The sequence below is a fragment of the Lolium rigidum genome, chromosome 7 (genome assembly GCF_022539505.1).
Source record: "Lolium rigidum isolate FL_2022 chromosome 7, APGP_CSIRO_Lrig_0.1, whole genome shotgun sequence".
NCBI lineage: Eukaryota > Viridiplantae > Streptophyta > Magnoliopsida > Poales > Poaceae > Lolium > Lolium rigidum.
The window spans coordinates 130,347,398-130,370,100 of NC_061514.1; the positions used below are offsets into that span (position 1 = coordinate 130,347,398).

The 22,703-nt window shown below is 44.3% G+C and overlaps 1 protein-coding gene across 1 annotated transcript; it reads left to right on the forward strand.

Moving 5' to 3' along the window:
- The first annotated feature begins 5,443 nt into the window (after positions 1-5,443).
- On the forward strand, positions 5,444-7,556 carry LOC124677753 (glutathione S-transferase TCHQD-like). Its single transcript, XM_047213716.1, has 3 exons — positions 5,444-5,701; positions 6,420-6,630; positions 6,731-7,556. Exons 2-3 carry the CDS (start codon positions 6,422-6,424, stop codon positions 7,317-7,319), a joined length of 798 nt encoding a protein of 265 aa, XP_047069672.1. The 5' UTR covers positions 5,444-5,701; positions 6,420-6,421; the 3' UTR covers positions 7,320-7,556.
- The last annotated feature ends 15,147 nt before the right edge of the window (positions 7,557-22,703 follow it).

Genomic DNA, 22,703 nt, shown 5'->3' on the forward strand with positions numbered 1-22,703 from the left:
CGTCCGCCGGCCGCCGACGTGCGGCGCCTCGTCCACTGCCGCGGCCCACACAACGTGCTGCGGACAGGCGATCTCTACCGCCTCTGCCGGTTCGGCGGCGTCTCCTCGCCCCACGCGACTTTCATCTGGAGCTTCCGCGCGCCCTCCCGCGTGCGTTTCTTCACCTGGCTCCTCGTGCAGTCCAGGGTCCACACGCGCGACGTGCTCCTCCGCAAGGGCATCGTCACTGTCGACGAGGCGGGCTGCCCGCTGTGCCCCGAGAAGCTCGAGATGGCCAGTCACATGGCCCTCCACTGCCCTGCTGTCGCCTCTTTCTGGGCCTCCATCGGAGTCTCCTTCACTCGCGATGCGCACATCCAGGACCTCCACCTCCTCCCCGTCCCGGCCGCGATCGCTCCGGAAACTGCCTCAGCGTTTGTCTTCCTCTGCTGTTGGCATATCTGGAAGCAGCGCAATGCTGCAGTCTTCCATGCCACTCCGCCGTCGACGCCGCTGCTCCTCAAGGTTTGCTGCGACGACGCCACCCTCTGGCGCGGGCGCTTCCCTGCTGAATCCTGGGCCGCCCTTGATGTCTGGCACGAGATCTTTCGTGGCCAGCCTATGTAACCCTCCCCTCTTCCTCCGCTCTTTCATCTCTGTCCCCTCGCTGTAAAACAATCTGGGGTTTTAGCCCTTTTTTTCAATATATATTCAGGTGGGGAACCTCCCCCCCCCCGGGAAAATTCGGGAAAAAAAAACTTCCGTGCCAAAAAGTATATACCTTATATCTAGGAATGGAGCTAGTACAACGCAGACGCTAAATTAGGGACGTCAGGATTTTTGTCCCGGCCGATCGGCAATTGCTAAGTACGAGTATGATCCTCGGCGGTAGGCACTTATCGAGGGACGGCGATGCAAAATGGCAAAATGTTGCGCCCGGCACTTCCTAGAATTTTACCTTGGGCCACAAGAAACAGATGGTGTTAGTTGGGGAAACAGGCGCCTGACACTAGGGACAAGCATTGGAGCGTTGGGCTCTTGTGCAGACGGCTGGATTAATCCATCGGTTAATTTTCGCTCAAGCGTCTATGTAAGTGTCGCGCATTCAACGTGCTCTAAGATATAGAAGGATTAGAAAATTAAGGAAAATGATAAAAGAAATTACGGTTTTCGTGAATTTCGCCACATCACGCCGGCCAACGGGCCATATCCATCAGTAACGGTTAGTTCGGCTAAGCGAAGATATATCATTATGCAAGCCTTCCTATTAGACTATATGCCTCAGGGGCATTGATGTGCATCGTCTTGTTGACAAAGTTGCTTCTTCCAAGCTTATCCCTTGGCTAGGCAAGACTACCGCCGCCGCCGGTAGATGCACACGTGTTAAATCGATGCTCATTTTCCAAGCCATCTTTCACACCATGTTGCTTCTGGTGCCTTGCAAACCATCAACAAGCTTGAGACGTCTTTCTTTTGGGCGAGGACGAACAAAGTGTCGGGCGGCTAATGCAAAGTAAATTGGAAAGTTGTTTGTAGGCCGAAGGAGAGGGGTGGGCTTAGCATCATCGACTTGGATAAATCGAAAGAGCTTTGAGGCTTAGGTGGCCATGACTTATTTGGAAAGATCCCTCTAAGGCGTCGATCGGTACCCCATGCTACGTCGGATGACTTTCCTCGGCCCCACTTGGAAGCCATTGTGATCGCTACAAAGGAAGGTCAAATACGCGTCAAGAGCGGCCGGATCGACTTTCGAGATGCCTGTCAGATCAACTTTTGAGACCTTGGAGTAATGGCAAATGCAACCGTCACCTGTCTACTGCAAATAGGCATCTGTTTATCCCCTCCACTCGTACAACGCCGACTTAGCCCCGTCGTCGCCTCTCTCCCTCTCTCTCTCCCACCGTCGTTATTGATAGGCCTTTGGTGAACTAGCATGAGGCCACCGAGCTCGTCAAGCACGACATCCTCACACCGCCTAAAACGATGATGCCGAGGGGCTTCGCCATCAGCTTGAGCGGCGTGCTCGTACCGCCAGTGCCCATCGGGAAGGACCCCGGGGACGAGATCTTCCGTTGCAGTGGAAGCACAAGTGATGGCTTGAACCCCTTCATTCGGTTGGCTACCGAGACCGACATCGCCAACCTCGACTCTAACGAGGAAGAATGCAAGTTTAAATTATCGTTAAATTTGCAAAAGTTTTTAATTTTCAATGAAAAATGACGGTTTCATTTTATTTAGGAGATATTTATTAAGACCATTGTTGTGGACAGCCGCTCCTAACACTGGCGGAGCTCTGTTGGGGCCGAACTGGGCCATGGCCCGCCCAGGTTTTTGACCAAAATTTGTTTAACTCGTATGCATCTTAGGTCCAACGCGCTAGCCTGTCTCGTTCGCTCGTTTCTCTGAGCCTCCCGACGGAAAGAAAACCACGGCCATGGGAATGGGGGCGCATCTAGCGATTTAAACGGAAGAAACATGGAGAAATCAGTGGAGGGCACATGAGGCAGACTAGCCGCGCCGCTGCCCGCAGCCTGGGGGCGGCCAGGGGACTGCCTCATCTGCAGCCTGCAGGTACGGCCACTGGAGATCTAGCAGCAGGTGAGCGACTTTCAGATTAAATCGAGCCCTTATCTTCTCCAATTTTCCTGCCGAGGTACATATAACCAAATATATGGCTTGGTCTCATCACGAAGTCATTCGCAAAAAAAGAGTCATTTGATTGGCTGGGTAGCCGGGAGCAGATGAGTTTGAGTTCAACTTTTAATATCTGAAAGAGATGAAGCGTGAAGCTAAAGGAAATCCTTCAGCAATGATTATTTTCCCTTTCTCAAATTGGAACAGCAACTGACGATGTACTTCGGACACATTAACCGGTTACCTTTAAAGGCATCTAGTTCTTGAAACGAGATCCTGAATTGCGCCCTTAATAAATTTGGCAATAGCCACAAGATCGAAGACATAGTGTGAGAGAGCATATTGGTTGTTAGGTCCTCTATAGACTGTATGCCAGTGCACGAAATTATGAACTTCCAGGTAAACAAGGGACTGGACGGCACTTCGAGAATTAAAAATAAATAGTTAATGACTAATGTGTAGGGAAGTGGTGTGCTTCACTTTTTTTTGTGTTCCTATAGGTTGGCCCGCCCATGATTTGTTGTCAAGCTCCGCCACTGGCTCCTAATACAGAGGAAACGCACGCCAGCGCCACTTGACTTTCAATGTTAGGGTATGTGCAATGGTTGATAAGACCGTCTTATCTTAACTGTGCCATGTAATCTAGATATGACACTAAAATATGATGTACAATGGATTATTTTTTAGTCTTATCTTTAGTAACTAGACATCCTAAATATGTGGTGAGACAAATTATGCTAAGAGATCATCTCTTAGCTAAGAGAAGGCAAAGTCTTTTTTTTTTTTACTTTCTCTATCCTCCACATCATCATTTATCCTAGATATCACCATTGTACATTTATCAGTCGTAGTATAGGAGGCACCGGTAAAGACTTAAAATCAGCACAGTGAAACGGCCGGCCGGCCGGCCAGCTTAGCGTCAACGGCTCGAAGCCGTTTTTAAATATTTTGAAAATGGCAGTTGAGTTGTCGCGGTGTCCATTTCAGATGGTCGGCAGCGAAAACCGAGTTGGATGCGATTCCAATAGAGCGTGTGGTAACCGTCACGTTGTTGTTGACGCTGAACTCTCCAACGTCACCCCACCCACAGAGCCCCGCCAAGCAAAACACTAGGCTCACACATATCTATGCGCACTAAGAATGAATATGATTACATGACATTAGCTGCAAGACACATGCTTGTTTTATTTCGTTACTGTAAGAAGGGGAGTTTTAATCAACCTGAATATGAGCACACACACATCCTGGAGGCAGGGCCCGACGCTTCTCAGCACATATGCATGCTTGCAAATGTAAATATTGACCCAAAACCAAACATTCGTTAAACTGGTTGTTATGGTTCTCTCAAAAAAAAAAGGAAGAGTTATTGTTCCCTGTTGCCAAATTTAGAGCCAAAATAGCAAACAATGCCACTCATGTGATCATTAATTATTACCAAACCAAATGACGTACATACCATAATATATGTATGCATTTACACATGGCCAATTTTGGATGGACACTCATTTGGTAGCAACCGTTAATGCCATTGGATCTAGGATTACAGAAAGAAAATTTCTAAGAGACTTACAACTGATAGTCAAGTTTGTCAAAACTTTAGAATCTAAACCCTAGGATATCACTTTTATACTAATTAATTTGAGAAAGCAATGCATTAAACTTTGATACATAAAAGTTCACACAAGTTTTGACCGCTTCGATGACCCAATATTTGAGCGTGTTATACATTCGGCCTACACCAGCGCTCCGTAGCACCTACCCAACAACGGCGGCTTTCGGGCAAATAGCGGCAGCCCTAAAAAAACAACTAAATGAGTCTATAGCGAACAATTGCATATGATTTCTTTAGCGGCAACACGATGAAACAACTAGAGGGGAGCTATAGTAGGGCTATAACAGACTATTTGAAATTGAAACTATGCTTTCACGTGCAATAGAGCTACACACCCGGATCACCAAAGTGAAATTTGAATTCCAATAATCATCCTAATTTTTTATGAAACACGAAAGGATTTTCCATCATCAAAGATGAGGATGCTCGTTGGCGGAATATTGGTGTTGTTTTAGAATACTTTTGTATCCTACCTGCAAAAAGAAGTTTCGTTATATCTGACCGACAATATACTTTTAATAAACCCAACATGAAAGGTTTGGACTTTTTCTGACCCCGTTAGATGATAATGTAATGTCTGTTTTAGACGCTTAGGATGGGTGCCAGGAATAAAACCCTGGCGGAATTGCCACTATAGATTCGTTCCTTGGCATCGCTGCTTTGGTGAACTAACACATGCTGCAGGCGATACAACACTAGGACTAGATGCAAGCAAGGGGAACGAAGCCTGACCTGGAGAGATCCATACATCCTATACAAAATCTAGCAACGGAACATATTTAACTCGAAATAGAAAAACCGAGAGGTAGGCCGATCAGTGGCGGAGCCACGGGGTTGCTGTGTAGTCAATTGACTACACATCATTTTGGCTAAAACTTCATGTATAGCTTATAAATTATATTTAAAAAATACAAAATTAATATAAATACATGTATTTGACATCACAACTTTGAATTGACATCACAACTTCATACGCCTGGCTCCGCCACTGAGGCCGATGATGGCGACTCTTATGTAGCTGTCATTTTATTTCTCTCATAAAGGCCTCCTATGCAAGAAAGTCTTAAATTTTTCGTTAGGGTTGTTCTAAAGAAATAAACAAGTATGTCATATGTATGTGTGTGGACATGCTGGGGATCCCATCCGGGTGCACGCACCAAGGCTGTTTGGATAATCAAATCCCGATGTAGGCGACCGACCAGAACACGGGGGCGAGACCGCGTCGACCGAAGCACAAGAGCGACAGAGCGAGAAAGTTCCGACGACAGCCAAAAATAGCTTTTGATTTGATACAGTTCACTTCAAGCATCCGGCGACGGCGAGGACGAATCAACAACAACACCGCCCCACTTCTCCAACCAGACCCTCCTCGCACGGTTGCGCGCCGAGAAGAATCTCTCGCGAAGCCTCTCCGGCATCTCCGTCACCACTTCCCACCGCCGCCGCCCGCGACCCCTCGTCCGCGTCGTTCGTCAGGTACGGTTCTTCTCTCTTCGCCCCCGTTTCTCAGTTTGCTCCTTTTGGTTGATCAGCCGTGGGCGCGTCCGTGCGTGCGGTTACTGATTTCCGGTGGAACCGACTGGATTGGGGGATTAGATTTGGTCGTCTGTTTGTGTGGTGCCGTAGATTCTTTTGGCTGAAAGGCGAGATTCTGAAAATTCTCCTCTTTTCCCCCATTTAAAAGCGCTTGGAAAGGTTTCTTGTTCCTGAATTCATGATCCCGAAAAGCGAAAAGTCGCTATATTATAAACTGGAAGGCAATTGATTGATTAACCGCTAATACGGAGTATTTGATTGAGGCAAACGAAGTTGGTGATTCTCCCTGTGCTACAACTCTGATCAGTATGTGTAGTATCGTCTAATGAATGAATGAATGAAAGAACAGTAAAATGTGCCAACATATGGAACTGTCAATCCATTGCTTTCTCACTGTGAATGCCGTGCACCTTGAATTAATCAAGTGCTTGTCTATCCCCTAGTTTTCGTTATGCAATTATCTGAAAGTAGTCTACTGCTCAGTTTCCAAGGAGATCAACCACCCTCCTTTCCTCTTGTCATTTTAGTGCCACTCTGTTTGTATGTTGATTCCCAGAGACTACTTAGTTTGAATCAGCTCTCCATTTTCCATCACATTCCATTCACACAAAAAAACTTATCTGGATACTAATCACATGCTTCTTTGCTGCTAATGTAGCAATGCAGCTGTATCACCACCCGTATTCGCTGGACAGTCAGAAAGTACGGATAGCACTGGAGGAGAAGGGTATTGACTACACCTCGTATCATGTCAATCCGCTAACTGGGAAAAACATGAATGTCGCCTTCTTCCGCATGAACCCTTCAGCCAAGCTTCCCGTCTTCCAAAATGGTGCTCATGTCATTTTCCGCGCCATCGATATCATCCAGTACGTTCTTCATTCAACTCTCGGAATGGCTGAAACTTAAACACATCCAATACTCTCGATCAGGCGACAACGTTCATTTATCTGCTCTATATTTTCGTAGGTACATAGACAGACTTGCGGTGCACTTAAGCGGTGAAATCCAACCTGAGAATACCGAAGTTCACCACTGGATGCGGAAAGTTGATGGCTGGAACCCTAAGATGTTCACACTCACTCACACCCCAGTAAAGTACCGCGCGTTTGTCTCCAAGTTCATTCGCCGGGTGCTGATCGCTCGGATGACGGAGGCCCCAGATCTAGCTAGCATGTACCACGTCAAGCTCCGCGACGCTTACGAGACCGAAGACAGGCTCAAGGACCCTGACACTGTTTTGCAATGTGAGGAAGAGCTGAGCAAACTCCTGGATGATGTTGAGGCGCAGCTCAACGAGACCAAATATCTCGCTGGCGATGATTTCTCGCCGGCTGATTCAATGTTCATTCCCATCCTTGCACGCATAACCCTTCTCGATCTACACGAGGAATACATCAGCTGCAGGCCCAGGGTCCTGGAGTACCACACGTTGGTGAAGCAGCGGCACAGCTACAAGGTTGTGATTGGGAAGTACTTCAACGGGTGGAAGAAGTACCGCACTCTCCTCAAGACCTCCTTCTTCCTTTGTGTTCGAACCTTGTTCGGGAAATACTAGGTTATTCAGTGTTTCGTAGCCAGTCAATGCTGAATCAGTGTGTACAGTGAGTTTAGGATGAATATATGACCAGTATACCTTCATGTGTTATTTTTTTCTCCAAAGGCCTGGCTGATAGTTCCCAGATGTTTTGTTTTCCTTACATTTCTCTGCTCCAATGTCGCCGTGTACAATCTACAGAATCTAGATGATCTCTTACAGAATAATAGGCTTATATATAAAGTTTGGGTTTTCTAATACGATGTCTCTATTGTTGGGCAAATCCTGTTTACGTTGACCAACGGGGGAATGATCCCTCCCTTGGCTATACGTTGTTAGGTAGGATGAGACTTTCCCGGTTTATTCGCTCCTGCAGCGAAATTACCGCGCATGGGGCAATCGAACCCGGGTGGGCTGGCTGCGCACTCGCTTGCCTTGCCACTGAGCTAGAACTCAGTTCTCAAAGTACTCCATATCTGAAGTACCTTGTGTATCAAATTCTTCTTGGCCTATTTGTAAGTTTTCCAAGTTTGTTAGAGGGCTTAAATTTTCCAAATTCATATTGTCTTTAACTCTTAACTTCTGATTGCTCTCAGATTGCAGTACACTTTTTTCCTACTTAATAAATGCACAACTTTCCTGATGTGTGTGACCTGAAGATCTTCATGCACGTGCCATACATTAACAGTACAGGGCAATTGGCCCCATTGTCATTGATTGCATAGTGATTCTGGATGTACTGGGTTTCTTCATAACATCACCCCCCTAAGGTTCTCCACAGAGTGCACATTACGGCTACTTATAGATCAGAGCTGAAACTCTTTGTCCAGCGATTCAACTTCAGTAAGCAGGGAAGAGGAAGAAAGAGAGTCTAAGAGCACTAGGAATGGGAATATGCAGGAAAGCTTAGCATTTTTTTCACCTCTACTGTTGGAGGTGTCAATATTTATTTTGGTGCTTTCCTGATGTCTCCCATTCCTATGGTTCTTGAGCCCTCCTTCCTCTTCCTTTTGGCTTGCACAAATAGCTTACAGAAGAAACTGTAGATATGTGTGCACATACTTAGATAATGTGAGATGCTGAAGGCTAGTTGAGAAGAGGAAGAAAAGAGAGCCTGGGAGCAGTGGGAATGGGAACATGGAGGAAAGCCTAACTCACTTTGTTTTCGCCTCTAGTGTTGGAGGCGAGAATTCAGTGGGGCGTTTCCCAATGCCTCCCATTCCTATTGTTCTCAAGCTCTCCTTCCTCTTCTTTTTGGCTTGCTCACTTGCTTTTGCGTAGAAACCAGATATATGTCTGGACATATTTGATGCAAGATCTCAAAAACGAGTTAGGAAGAGGAAGAAAGAGAGAGCCTAAAAGCTATGCGAATGAGAGCATAGAGGAAAGCCTAACTTATTTGTTCCTCACCTCTTGTGTTGAGGTGGAAACATGGTCTGGTTTTCTCGATGCCTCTCATTCCTATTGTTCTTAAGCGCTCCTTCCTCTTCCTTTTTGTTTGCTAAATCGATTTAGCAGAAAAACAAAACGTGTGTTGCATAGTCAGATGATATGAGATGTCCGTTGCGAGACATGAAGAGGAAGAAAAAATGGCCTAAGAGCGGTGGGCATGGGAACATGATGGAAGGCTAAAGTCCTCTGTCCCTCACCTAACACTGGAGGAGCCTTTGGTTTGAGTTTTTCTGTTGCCTCCCATGCGTATTGTTCTTTGGTGCTCCTTCCTCTTCCCTTTTTTGCTTATGCAAAAGCTTTGATGGAAACCATTGAAATGTGTGCACATATATTTAGATAAACGAGACATCTCAAAGGAGAGTTAGGAAGAGAAAGAAAAGAGCGCATAAAAGCAGCTGGAGTGGGAACATGGAGGAAGCCAACTTGCTTTGTTTCCACCTATTAATTGAGGCAAGAACTCAGTTTGGTGTTTCCGGATGCCTTCCATTCCTATTAATTCTTAAGCAATCCTTCCTCTTCCTTTTTTTTGGCTTGCCTGGTTTCTTTTGCTTAGAAACCAAATGTATGTGTTTATTCGATCTGAAAACTCAAAAGTAAGCCAGGAAGAGGAAGAAAGAGAGGACCTAAGAGCAGTGGGAATGAGAACATATAGGACAACCTAACTTATTTGTCCTTCACCTCTTGCATTGAGGTGGAAACATGGTTTCGTATTTCCTCATGCCTCCCATTCCCATCGTTTTCGAGGAATCCTCCCTCATCCTTTTGTTTGCTACATCTCTAAAGCAATTTTTTTTTTGCATATACTCATATAATACTAGATGTCCATTGCAAGACAGGAAGAGGAAGAAAAGAGGGCCTAAGAGCTGTGGGCATGGGAACATGAAGGAAGGCTAAAGCCCTCAGTTCCTCGTTTAACAGTAGATGAGGCTTCGATTTGAATTTTCCTGATGCCTCCCATGGCTATTGTTCTTTGGTGGTCCTTCCTCTTTCTTTTGGATCGCACAACATAAAAAGATTCATGGTAGAACATGATTTGCCTCAAGTTCATACGCACTGAATAGTTGGACTGGTATTTTCTGTGTTTGTTTGTTTCTTTGACATGCCTTAATCCACACATAAGTCAAGATGGTGGATTAATTGGATAACTGGTCTATGCTTATAACCTTGTACTGTATTAGTTTCTTTTTCAGATTCTACTAGCACAACAAAACAGGTGCTTAGCCCCAGATTATTCTGTGCATGAGATCCAAATCATGCTAAGATGTTTTATTACCTGTCAGGTAGTATGTATATGAACTATACATCTCTCTATCTGAAAAAGGGCAGGTAGTCATGAAGACATAAACAAACACATAACTTACCAAGATAAGACACACAACTTTAACACAGATAGAATGGTACATATTCTTCACTAGTTCCTGATGTAAACTCATGCTGGAGACAATAAATCAGATCAACACAACTCTGCTGATCATTATAGCTATGAATAGGAGCAGAAATCACAGGTAGGTAGATGGTAATTAGCACACATAACATGTAATATTACATGAGTTACAAATTACATTTAGCATCAATTAGCACATACACCCTGTAAAATGATCTGGATTGGATGAACTGTTCCTACAAAGTTCACACGTCGGCATAGAACAAACTAATGGATATATATACACAGATTAACAAGAAACAACCTTGACTGACAAGATATGTCTGCAGGTCGAAAACATCAACTCGAACGGAATATGTACATTTGACCATAAACTAATGGCGTTTTTTTATACATATATTTTAGAACATCTGGGAACAGAAAGTTATGTCCCACACCCTTGAACCTTGCTGGTTTTCCGCTCACAACCTGTGGGATTTGATCCTTTGGGGGTAGGTGGCTGAGCTACAATGTTGTGAAATTGTAATGGGGAAATAGTCCGAGGGGTGGAAGAAGTACTGAACTCTTTTCAGACCATGTTTCTTCTTTTGTGTCCGTACTTGTTCCGGAAATGCTAGGCGGTTCAGCCTCTTGAGGTGTTGCATAGTCGATCCTCTCTGTACTCTTTCTATGCCCTCCTTCCTTTATGTCTGTACTTGTTCTGGTAATGCTAGGTGGTTCAGCTTGTTTCTGTGTTGCATAGTCGACCCTTGCTGAACTGATGTGAATAGTGAGTTTAGACTGATTGCATGATCAGTATACGTTCCTGTATTTTCCTCCAAGGTATTCTGCCTGATAGTTTCCTTGGCTAGCTGTGCTGTGTAAAGACAACTAAATTTGGATATGGGATTGCATACAGAACAATAGGCCTTTATACATTCTTTCCTGGTGCAAGCGGCCTATATATATAGAGGCCGATATGGTGTATCTTGAATCATGGCTAGTCAAATTCTATCATCTGTTCTAGACTTATAGTGCAGCTCATGTCTGAAGTACTTTGTGTACCAGTTGTCACTGCAATGTTCTTTCTTTATTTTGTAACGAATGCACTGGTGAGGCTTTTACTATACACCAGTTTCAGATATGGATAATCAAGCAGAAGCTATACAAGCACCAATGCACATGATCTTCATTGGCAGTGCAACACAATATGTCAGATTCGGTGATTACGTGGCCCACTGCCATCGATGCACAATGGTTCCACATGCATTGCGTGTCTTCATTGCTTCCCTAAGGTTCTCTACAAAGTGTTAGCCCACGTCTATTTATAATTATACCACAAAGCTGGAACACCGTCCAATAGGCACATTATAGTAGGCCAGGAAGAGGAAGAAAGAGAGTCCTTAAGAGCACTAGGAATGGGAACATGGAGGAACGCCCAACTTGTTTGTTTCCACCTCTAGGTGCAAATATTTGTTTTGGTGCTTTCCCGATGCCTCCCATTTCTACCGTTCTTGTGCACTCCTCCCTCTTCCTTTTGGCTTGCGCAATAACTTTGATGGAGAAATCATTGACATGAGTGCACACCTTAGATAAACGTGAGATCTCGAAGGCGAGACGAGAAGAGGAAGAGAAAAGGGCATAAGAGCAGTAGGAGTGGGAACATGGAGGAAATCCTAACTTGTTTTAACCTCTAGTGTTAGCTAGAGGTGAAAAGTTGGTTTGGTATTTTCCGATGCCTCCCATTCCTATTGTTCTTAAGCACTCATCCCCCTTCCATTTGCCTTGCTCAATAGCTTTAGCCTACAAAATAAATAAGTATGTATCACATCGATTATATACAATTTCAAAGGTAGACTAGGAAGAGGAAGCAAGAGAGAGCCTAAGAGCAGTGGGAATGAGAACATAGAGGAAAGCCTGAATTATTTGTTCCTCGCCTCTTGTGTTGAGGTGGAAGCAGAGTTTGGTATTTCCCGATGCCTCTCATTCCTATTGTTCTTACGCGCTCCTTCCCCATCCTTTTTGTTTGCTAAATCATTTTGGCAGAATAACTAAGGCTCTGTTTGGGACTTTAGTTTTTTAAATTCCAAAGTATATCAACGCCATAGTATTTCAATGCCGGCCAACCATAAATACTTCAGTTTTTCTCCTTTTCTCAGCTTTGGAATAAAAGAGGGTTGGGCCAAATTTTCCAATACTTAAAAAAAAAAGGTTTGAGAATACCATGGTTTTCAAAACTGCAATATTTACCCAAAGTACCGGAAGGATGGGTTGTGTTAGCCCGCCGTGCCACCGAGCTTTGAGAGTTTATTAGAGCCAGCCACATCAAAATATGTGAACTGTAGTATTTTTATAAACCATAGTATTTGGACAAAACTTTTGAATACTTGGCTACCAAACGCAGCCTAAACATATATGTGCATAATTTAGATGATACAAGATATCTATTGCGAGACAGGAAGAGGAAGGAAAGAGGGCCTAAGAGCAGTGGGCATGGGAACATAGGATGGAATACTTAAGCAGGCAGTTCCTCGTCTGACATGGAAGGAGGCTTTGGTCTTAGTTTCCCTGATGCCTTCCATGCCATCGTTGTTTGGTGCTCCTTCTTCCTTTTGGATTGCATGGAGATTTGGTTCCAGTTCATACACAAGGAAAATAGCCAGCTACCCACGGGTATAGCTACACACTCTCATCCATCCGTGGGATCGTATACATCAAGTATGGCATTTTGGAATCCGAGCTCTAGTGAGCTCAGTATTTAAAAAACAGAAAATTGTATTTGTAAGTTTCTAAAATTTGTGAATTTTGTGTACAGATACATGATGATTTCTTTGGAACCTACAAATTTTGTTAAAATTATGTTCTATTTTGGGCTACACAATAGTTGCAAAAATATGGTTGTAAATAGGCATTAAAAAACTCAATTTTGGTCTTCCCGTTTATATTTTCTGTGTATCACAGATGAAAACATAATACGATTAAAATTTATAAGTACATACTAGACATCTATATATATATTTTTTCCTAGATTTTTTCAAAAGGTAAAATGAAGTTTTTTTTAAATCGAGCTCCCAGGACCCTAATCCGTTCGGAGATATTGCCCGGTATGCATCACTATCTGAAAAGGGCACGTACTCATACAGACATACACAAGCATATTTTAAAACTTAAGAAGATAAGAGACACAACTTTGCCACACAAATTGGTACAAATTCTTCACTAGTACACCTATGTTGAACCCATGCTCAAAGCATAAACCAGATCAATGACACATTACAACTGACCACTGTAGGATCAGAAATCAGGGAGAGAAAGATGGTAATTAGTACATATAACACGTGACAATACATGCATTGCAGATTATATTTAGCACAAATTAGCATGCAGCTTGCAGAAATATCTAAATGGGATAACTCATGCCTACAGATTTTGCACCCGACCATATCCACTTAATAGATACTCAAGAGCACTAGGAATGGGAACATGGAGGAACACCCAACTTGTTTGTTTACCTCTAGTATTGGAGGTGCAAACATTAGTTTTTGGTGCTTTCCCGATGCCTCCCATTCCTACCGTTCTTGCGCATTCCTTCCTATTCCTTTTTTTTTGCTTATGTGCAAGCTTTGATGGAGAAACCATAGACACATGTTCAGATATTCAGATAAACATGTGACATCGATGGCGAGTCCAGAAGAGGAAGAAGAGAGGGCAGAAGAGCAGTTGGAGTGGGAACATGGAAGTAGCCTAACTTGCTAAGTTTTCACCTATTAATTGAGGTGAGAACTTTGTTAGGTGTTTCCCGATGCCTCCCATTCCTATTGTTTTTAAGCAATCCTTCCTCTTCCTTTTTGACTTGCGAAGTTGCTTTAGCATGGAAACCAAATGTATGTGTTTTATTCGATGCAAGATCTAAAAAGCGAGCTAGGAAGAGGAAGAAAGAGAGGGCCTAAGAGCAGTGGGAATGAGAACATAGAGGAAATCCTAACTATTTGTCCTTCACCTCTTGTTTTGAGGTGGAATCATGGTTTGGTATTTCCCAATGCCTCTCATTCCTATCGTTCTTAAGTGCTCCTTCCTCATCCTTCTTGTTTGCTACATCACTTTATCATAAAACCAAACATATATTGCAGATATTTGAATTATACAACACATTCTTTGTGAGACTGGAAGAGGCGGAAAAGAGGTCCGAATAGAGGTGGGGATTTTTCCCCTGATAAAAATAGCTTTCAGCATGGGAGCATGATCGAACGTTAAAGCTCTCGGGTCCTCGTCTAACACTGGAAAAGAGGCTATATAACTAAAACATATTTAGATATATTTTTATTTAGATAAAACTAAGACACTTAATGTTAGACGGAGGTAGTATATTTTTAAGACGTGCAGGACTGTATTCCTCGCTCTTGAACTTCGGTGGGTGTGATCTCGTGTCACGGTGGCCAAGCTAAAAGGTTCTAAATTTGTGACTGGAAGTACTTTGACCATGGAAGAAGTACTAAACTTTCTTTAAGACCTTGGTATTCCTTTGTTCTCGAGGCGTTTGCTCCAGTACACCTTTCCCAAACTTGCAATCTAAAGGTATAATTGCTACACCCTCATGGGCTCCTCACAGAGCTTAGAGCTTCTGGACCATTAGATCTTCATATCTGGGCAATCTCGTCCGTTTATTCTAGGCAGAAAACGAGTGGTCCGATTTGCCCTCCCACTAGCTAACCCCATGCAACAGCCATGTGTTACCCGCCAGTGGCTGCACGTGGGTCCCACTTCCGTCCGGACCCGCATGTCGGTCACCGTGGGTAGATTTCGTGGGTGGTATTAGCCCTCCGGCTAGCTAACCCCATGCAACATCGATGTGTTACCCGCCAGTGGCTGCACGTGGGTCCCACTTCCGTCCGGACCCGCATGTCAGTCACTGCGGGTAGATTTCGTGGGTGGTGGAAAAAGATCTCCACCCGCAGGGGTAGATTGGGTAATTCCTCGCGCGGTGGTCAGATGAGCCAAAACTACGGCCCGTGGTCACAACCCTAGCCATTTTCCATCTCCCGCTCCCCGCCGTCGTCGGGCTCCTCCCCGTCGCCGCCACTCGCGCCATCTCCCCGTCGCCGCCACGTCCCCAGCTCCCGCTCCGGCGACTCCCTCCCATGGCATGGCCGCCGCTGCGCCGCACGATGGAAGAAGGAGGAGGTGCAGCCTCGCGGTGAAACCCTAGGCCGCCGCCGGCGGAGGGCGGCGCGGGCAGACAGCAGCGCCAGCGCCTCTTGGGCGAGAGGAGGAGGCCGCCGTCAACGAGGAGACGTGCATCGACGCGCGCGAGGAGTGCGGGCCAGGCCATCGAAGAGCGCATGGAGGGAGGCTCCGCCAGCGTGCCTCCGTCGCTGATGTGCTGATCCCTCCTCCCCGTCTCCTCCATGATGCCTCTGGTGGCCGCGTGATGTTCCGCCTTGCGCTGTCCGAGTGACAGAGGGGAGTGGCACAGGCGGCGACCGCGGACCTCGCCGTTCCCTGCACCGACCGACGATTCGAGGTGAAGCCTAGCCCCGCTCATCGCTTTTCTCCTTCAACAGGAGGTGCCCCTGTCTCCATAGTCTTTGCATCGACAAGGCAGTATGAGGCTTCGATGGCATCTGGCCAGTGTGGAACCGGTTGAGGTGATTCCATTTTTTCCCTGCCTTATATTTTTCATGCCCAGATTCCTTTCTAATGATTGTTTCTCTGATTTGATTTCAGGATTTTCATGCCAACTAGTGCTCAGTTCAAGGATCTCATTCTTTCCTTTTTCTGGTTGGTGTCCATGGTATGTGCCTAGAAACAGGAAAAATGCCAATTTGTGGTGCATATCGAGTCCTTGAGCGAGAAAACTCCCTTTATTACTTTTATCATTTTCCTATTTGCTCTCCTGATGTGGATGGAGGCTAGATACAGGTTCACCTGACATCTTGTGGCTTTCTAAAAAGACATATCTGTTGCGCTGCTAGGTTTGTTAGGTGGGTCAATAGCTCCTATGCGACGTCGTTGAAGAAACGCGTCCAGAATGCGACGTTGTTGGTGGAAATAGCTCTCGTGCGACAGCTAAGATGGCCCAAATAGCCTATGTGCGACAGTCGGCCCAGACACAGGTTAGTGGTAGTATTATGTGATCGTTGCGGGTCCCACAACTTATACACATCAGCCGAGGGGCCTCAAGCACGGGTCCCACAACTTATACACATCAGCCGAGGGGCCTCAAGCGCGGGACCCACCAGTTGTCCACGTCACGGCGTGGGACCCACAACTAACAACAGAAAACAGAGCCGCCACTCCCCGGAGCCATCCAATGCCACCATTCCGACCGTTGCCCGCACCTTCCACCCCTCTCCCCTCTTCTTCTCGAGCTCCGGCGACAAATCGCGGCGGCAGATGTCGAGCGCTTCATCCTCCCAATCCCGCTGGCCGCAATATGGTCCAGTGGCGATGACGAGGTGCCCGGATTGCCCCCGTACCGCACCCCTGAAGCGGCGTGTCACCATGTCCGACACGCACGACAATCTTAGGCGCAAGTATGTCAAGTGCGACAGCAAGCCAGAGCTGGGGAAGGTCAGATCTTGGTTATACCTCTCCCAATTTCATTTTGGTGTGTCCAATTTCTGCTTTTTGTGCCGATTTGGGAATTAGGGTTCATATTTCCGATTTGGGAATTAGGGTTCATCGTTCTGATTTGGGAATTAGTTTCAGGATCTACGCAGTTGCAAGCATTTTGAGTGGTTGGACGAGTACATTGATAGGATTCAAGGTCAAGGCGCATCCCTGGGGCTGATCTTGGACAAATCTGTAGCTCCCACCACCGGCGGGCTTGCTTCAACTGTTGGGAATGGGGAAGAATTCAAGGCAGCTGAGTTGAATGAGCTGAAGCAGATGCACAAGCAGATAAAGAAACTCGTGGTTACGAAGAAGCGAGGATAATATGATGGCTGCATTCTTTTTATCTTTGTGTAATTGCTCTTGGGATTGCTTATGTGCTGATCATTAGTCGATAGACGATGCAGTTAGATATGAATGACATGGCACATGGTCTTGTTTGATTTCCATCTAGATGACCGTCAAGAATGAGTTGCAATTTAGTTTTTGTGCAATGTTAATTACCGTTCAACGTGCCTTGTTTTTGTGATAGAAGAACAAAGTGCATTGTTATGTAGCCTTCAATATAAGGCAATGAGCAAATTGTAGTATAAAGTTTTGTAAATAAAATGAGTAACATTCAAATTTGAGGACGGAAAATGAGAAGCAAAAGAAAAAAGTAAAAAGAAATAGATGAAAAGAAGTGGAGGAAAAGAGAAGCGGCCTGGGCCTGGCCCGGCCTGTTAAGCTAAATGTAAAGCGGGCTGCGTCTGTAAACGAAAAAAAAGGGTTAGGATTGAGACCTAACCCTGAGGCTCGGCCTGTTAAGTTAAATGTAAAGCACAGCCTGGGTTTTTCATTTCATATCACTCTTTTCTCAGTTTTAGATGTTTAAGGGTTAGGATTGAGCAATGTGATGCACAAATGTTTTACCAAATGCATAAATGTTTGACCACATGGAAATTAAATAAAAATACTCATACAACATGGAAATTAAATAGAATACATAAAGTGGGGCATATATGCCCAAGCAAGCACACGGTACAAACTCACACGATACAAACTCACACGATAAAAAACACACACAACGACAATAGATAATATAAACTAGAAAACAATAAAAGAAGACGCGACGCCGTCATCCTTGGCTCCTCCTTGGCTAGTTGGCTTGGCTCCTCCGGTGGTCACTCCTCCTCCTCGACGGTGGGCGGGTAGTAGAAGTTGTAGGGGAGGGAGTGCATGTTCCCGAGAGAGGGGAAGATCGCACGGAAATTGGTGAAGATGTTGTAGGTTGTGAATGCGATGAACTCGCATCCACACAAAAACACCTTCCCAAGAAGGTAGAAAGCGTCGTGGGGGTTGACGAAGCGGACGGTGAGGCCGATCTCGAGTTCACCGTTGCCCCCGTCGAAGTACCCTTCGAGGTGGAACATGGGCGGCGCGCCACGAGGGAGGTTGAGGTGGCGGTAGCCTTGCGAGAGGAAGCACTCCGCAAGTTCCCTACCAGTCTTCCACCTAGAAATGGTCCACACACGGAGTTGGTTCTCCACAATCACTCCCGCCGGGAACTCGCGCTCTCGGACGGTCGCAGGGGGACGGTAGGTTGGGTGGATGAACGCCATGGGCTTGGTGATGGTGGCTAGGGCACGGATGTGACGGTTGCGGCTTGAGAGAAGGAGAGTAGTGGTGAATGGTGAAGAGGAAGGGGATGGGTGCCCTTAAATAGCCAGAGGAAGAATGGGAGTGGACGGGGGCATCGTGTGAAAGAGAAGGAGAAGGGGAGGGGGCGTGTGAGAAAATTAAATGGATGAGCACGACCCGTGGTTGTTTGCATGCCCGTGTTTGCTGAAACGATGGCACGTCTGCACTTCCCGCCAATGTGAGCTACTCCATGGCTGAAAAGAGAGCACGCCGCCCCCCGCACTGCGACACCCCAGTGCGGCACGGGCCTGAGACGTAATAAATAGCTACGGTACTACGCGGGCAGGGATGAAAAAAGATGCCCTTCTGATTTGCTTGTGTATGTTTGTACATGACCGTTTGCACTTAAAGTAGAGTATTAAGAAAATGAATCGACTAAAATAAAATGAGTTTGTAAAATAGACACGAAAATGAGTTGATTTAAAGAAACTATGTTATGCTTGTATTTGGCAAACACACACGAAAAATGAGTTGAATAAAAGAAAATGAGTTTTGTTATGCTTGGATTTGAGAAAGACACATGAAAATGTGTTGAAAAAATCAAAATGAGTTTTGGTATGTTTGGATTTGGCAATGACACACAAGCATGATTTGATTTTCAAGAAACTAAGTATGTTATTCTTGTATTTGGCAAAGACACACGAAAATGAGTTGAATAAATCAAAATGAGTATGTTATGTTTGGATTTGGCAATGACACACAAGCATGATTTGATTTTCAAGAAACTAAGTATGTTATTCTTGTATTTGGCAAAGACACACGAAAATGAGTTGAATAAATCAAAATGAGTTTTTTTATGTTTGGATTTGGCAATGACACACAAGATCTGATTTCAAGAAACTAAGTATGTTATGTTTGTACTTGGCAAAGACACGCGAAAATGAGTTAAATAAATCAAAATGAGTTTTGTTATGTTTGGATTTGGCAATGACACACAAGCATGATTTGATTTTCAAGAAACTAAGTGTGTTATGCTTGTATTTCAGAAAGACACATGAAAAAGATTTGGATAAAACAAAATCAGTTTTGTTATGACAGACGCTAATTAGTTGAATAAAATAAAGTAAGTTTTGTTACCGTTGGTTTTACCGTTGCTCCCCTAGATGCCAATGACACACGACACACACTGCCCGACCTCGTATTTTAGGGCCCCGTATTTTATGTGTAGCTTTAAAAGGAGTGGCAAGGCTGAGACGAGGACGTTGCACTCTACAAGACAATAGCTCTGCTGCGATGCTGCATGGGGCATGCATGCCGACGTGGCCGTTCTGCTCGATGGCTCGGTCGGGCGCGCAGGCTCTCCAGGAGGCGACACGATTCGGCCCAGCGGACAAAAGGATGTGAGCTCAGTCCAAAGGGAGAAAAGATGGCGGCCAATCAGATTCGAGAACTAGTCCTCCCACGGATCACGCTCGCCAGCCCGTGGAATCCTTCTAGAAGCACAGATCGGACGAATGCGGTTGGTCCTCAGGGTTAGCTGACGGTCCAGATTGGCCGTTAGGGTTAGCTGGCCAGCAAATTTGAAATTAGGATAAAAAATTCAAAAAAAAATCAAAACAATATGAATCATGCTCACATTGTCTTCTTATGTCATGTATCAACAATTAAAATTGGTAAACATGGTCTAGATACATTGTAACGAAAAAATCATGTGTACAATGTGATATCTTGAACTCTGCCGTACGAAGTCGAGGATTTGAGAGAAGGGTTTGAACTTTGAATCATGGAATGGAACCAAAACTTGGAAATAGGTTCATTTTGGTGTAAGTAAGAAGGATCCATGCTTCATTTCTCAATTTTGTGTTTTGAACTTGTTCAAATGCTAGTCAAACCATAGCTTTGACCGGATTTGAAATGAGGATAAAAAATTCAAAAAAATTCGAAAAAATATGAAACCTGCTCACATTGTCTTCTTATGTCATGTAGCAACAACTCAAGTTGATAAACATGGTCTAGATACATTGTAACGAAAAAATCATGTGTACAATGCGATATCTTGAACTCTGCCGTACGAAGTCGAGGATTTGAGAGAAGGGTTTGAACTTTGAATCATGGAATGGAACCAAAAATTGGAAATAGGTTCATTTTGGTGTAAGTAAGAAGGATCCATGCTTCATTTCTCAATTTTGTGTTTTGAACTTGTTCAAATGCTAGTCAAACCATAGCTTTGACCAGATTTGAAATGAGGATAAAAAATTCAAAAAAATTCAAAAAAATATGAAACCTGCTCACATTGTCTTCTTATGTCATGTAGCAACAACTCAAGTTGATAAACATGGTCTAGATACATTGTAACGAAAAAATCATGTGTACAATGTGATATCTTGAACTTCTGTAGTACGAAGTCGAGGATTTGAGAGAAGGGTTTGAACTTTGAATCATGGAATGGAACCAAAACTTGGAAATAGGTTCATTTTGGTATAAGTAAGAAGGATCCATGCTTCATTTCTCAATTTTATGTTTTGAACTTGTTCAAATGCTAGTCAAACCATAGCTTTGACCAGATTTGAAATGAGGATAAAAAAATTCAAAAAAATTCAAAAAAATATGAAACCTGCTCACATTGTCTTCTTATGTCATGTAGCAACAACTCAAGTAACATAAGATGATTTAGACAAGGTTGAAAAAAAAGTTGCCTAGAAATGGGGTCGTTTACCCTCACCGGAGGCCGTTTTTGAACACATCTTTCATTAAAGCGATGAAAATGAGTTTACTCCACAAAATTGTTCCAATTGATTAACAAGTAATAACAAACTAGTGCAGAACATTCAAATAGCATTGCAACATCAAAAAATGATGTCAACTTTCAAATTTGGTTCAAATTTGAAATTGGTTCAAATTTGAAATTGGTTCAAATTTGAAATTGGTTCAAATTTGAAATTTATTCAAATTACAAATGATAAGTTTCCACATCATAGCACATAAGTTTAAAACCATTACATCAAACTATTTCTTCTGCTTCTTCCTACCACTTCTCATTGCAGTACCATATCATAGTTTGTTCATACTCCTGAACTGTTTGCCGCAACCACTAGGCCCCCTCATCTTTTGCACATCTGGCACAGGCACAAGCACATCAGCAGCCACAGGCAAAAGCACATCAGCCACAGGCACATCTGGCATAGGCATAACCTCCTGAGTTTCAGAATTCAGCACAACCTCTAGAACAGGTTCAGAATTCATCATAACCTCCAGAACAGGTTCATCTGGCAACTCAATAGTCAAATGCGGTTGAGGCAACGAAGTAGCTCGAAACAGGTTCATCACACGCTGGTGCGTTGACCAAACTGCTTCTTTTCTTTCTATAGCCATTGAGTCTTGGCTTTTTCATTGGCCAGCACTGTTCAACAACAAGAGGTGGGGCTTTTTCTCCACGCTTCCTCCTTAAAAAAGCATATAAATTGGAACAAGGATATAAATTAGATCTTGAAATAAGCAGATGAAACAAGGTACATAAATTGGAGAATTAACATTAACATACTTTGGTTGTACAGGAGTGTAACGGCATTTTGGGGAACCAATTCTATGCCCAAGTTCCTCACACAACTTGCACCTGTTTTTGTTACATTTTTTAGCCCTTTTAGGCTTTTCTGGTTTTTTCCTTTTTCCCCTTCTTACTACAACCCCCCTTCTCAAACCAAGCTTTGTATCTGCTCTGTTTGGGCCTCCCAGCCTTTCTTTTACTCAGAGGGGACACGGTGTAAATTCTATATCCACCTCGGGCCACTTGAGATTGGTCGATCGGGGCTGGAATTGGAGTTGCATATGCAGCCTTAAACTTTTGTCTCGAGTAATACTCATGCAAATATAGGTGCATATTTAACCCGGGTTTAGATGCCAAAAAAATTATGGCATGCTCACATGGTTTTCCCAGTGTGTTGCCACTCTAGGCAAGTGCACTCCTGCAACTCAATGTTTACCACATGCCTCTTGACACTCCTTGCATCTTTAACTTCAGCATCAAATAAGAAGGATTTCTCAACAGATAGATGTGAAAGGTTTCTACTCTTGTTGACCACTGTTGTACCAACTTGCTTGGAAGCTTGTCCCCTTCCAACATATCACCAAGTCTTCCTCTCAAGTCCCACAAACGCATGATCGGGATCCTTATTTGGTCCACCATGTCATGCACATGCAAATCTTTTAAATCTTTCACTTTATTGTTGAAACTTTCTGCTAAGTTGTTATTGATGTGATCACATTTTATTGCGGTATTAAAACCTGATCTGTACCACAACGAGAGAATGGTATGTGTTCAACTAGGAAGCAAATTCATTGTCGGCACAAGCTGCCATGAT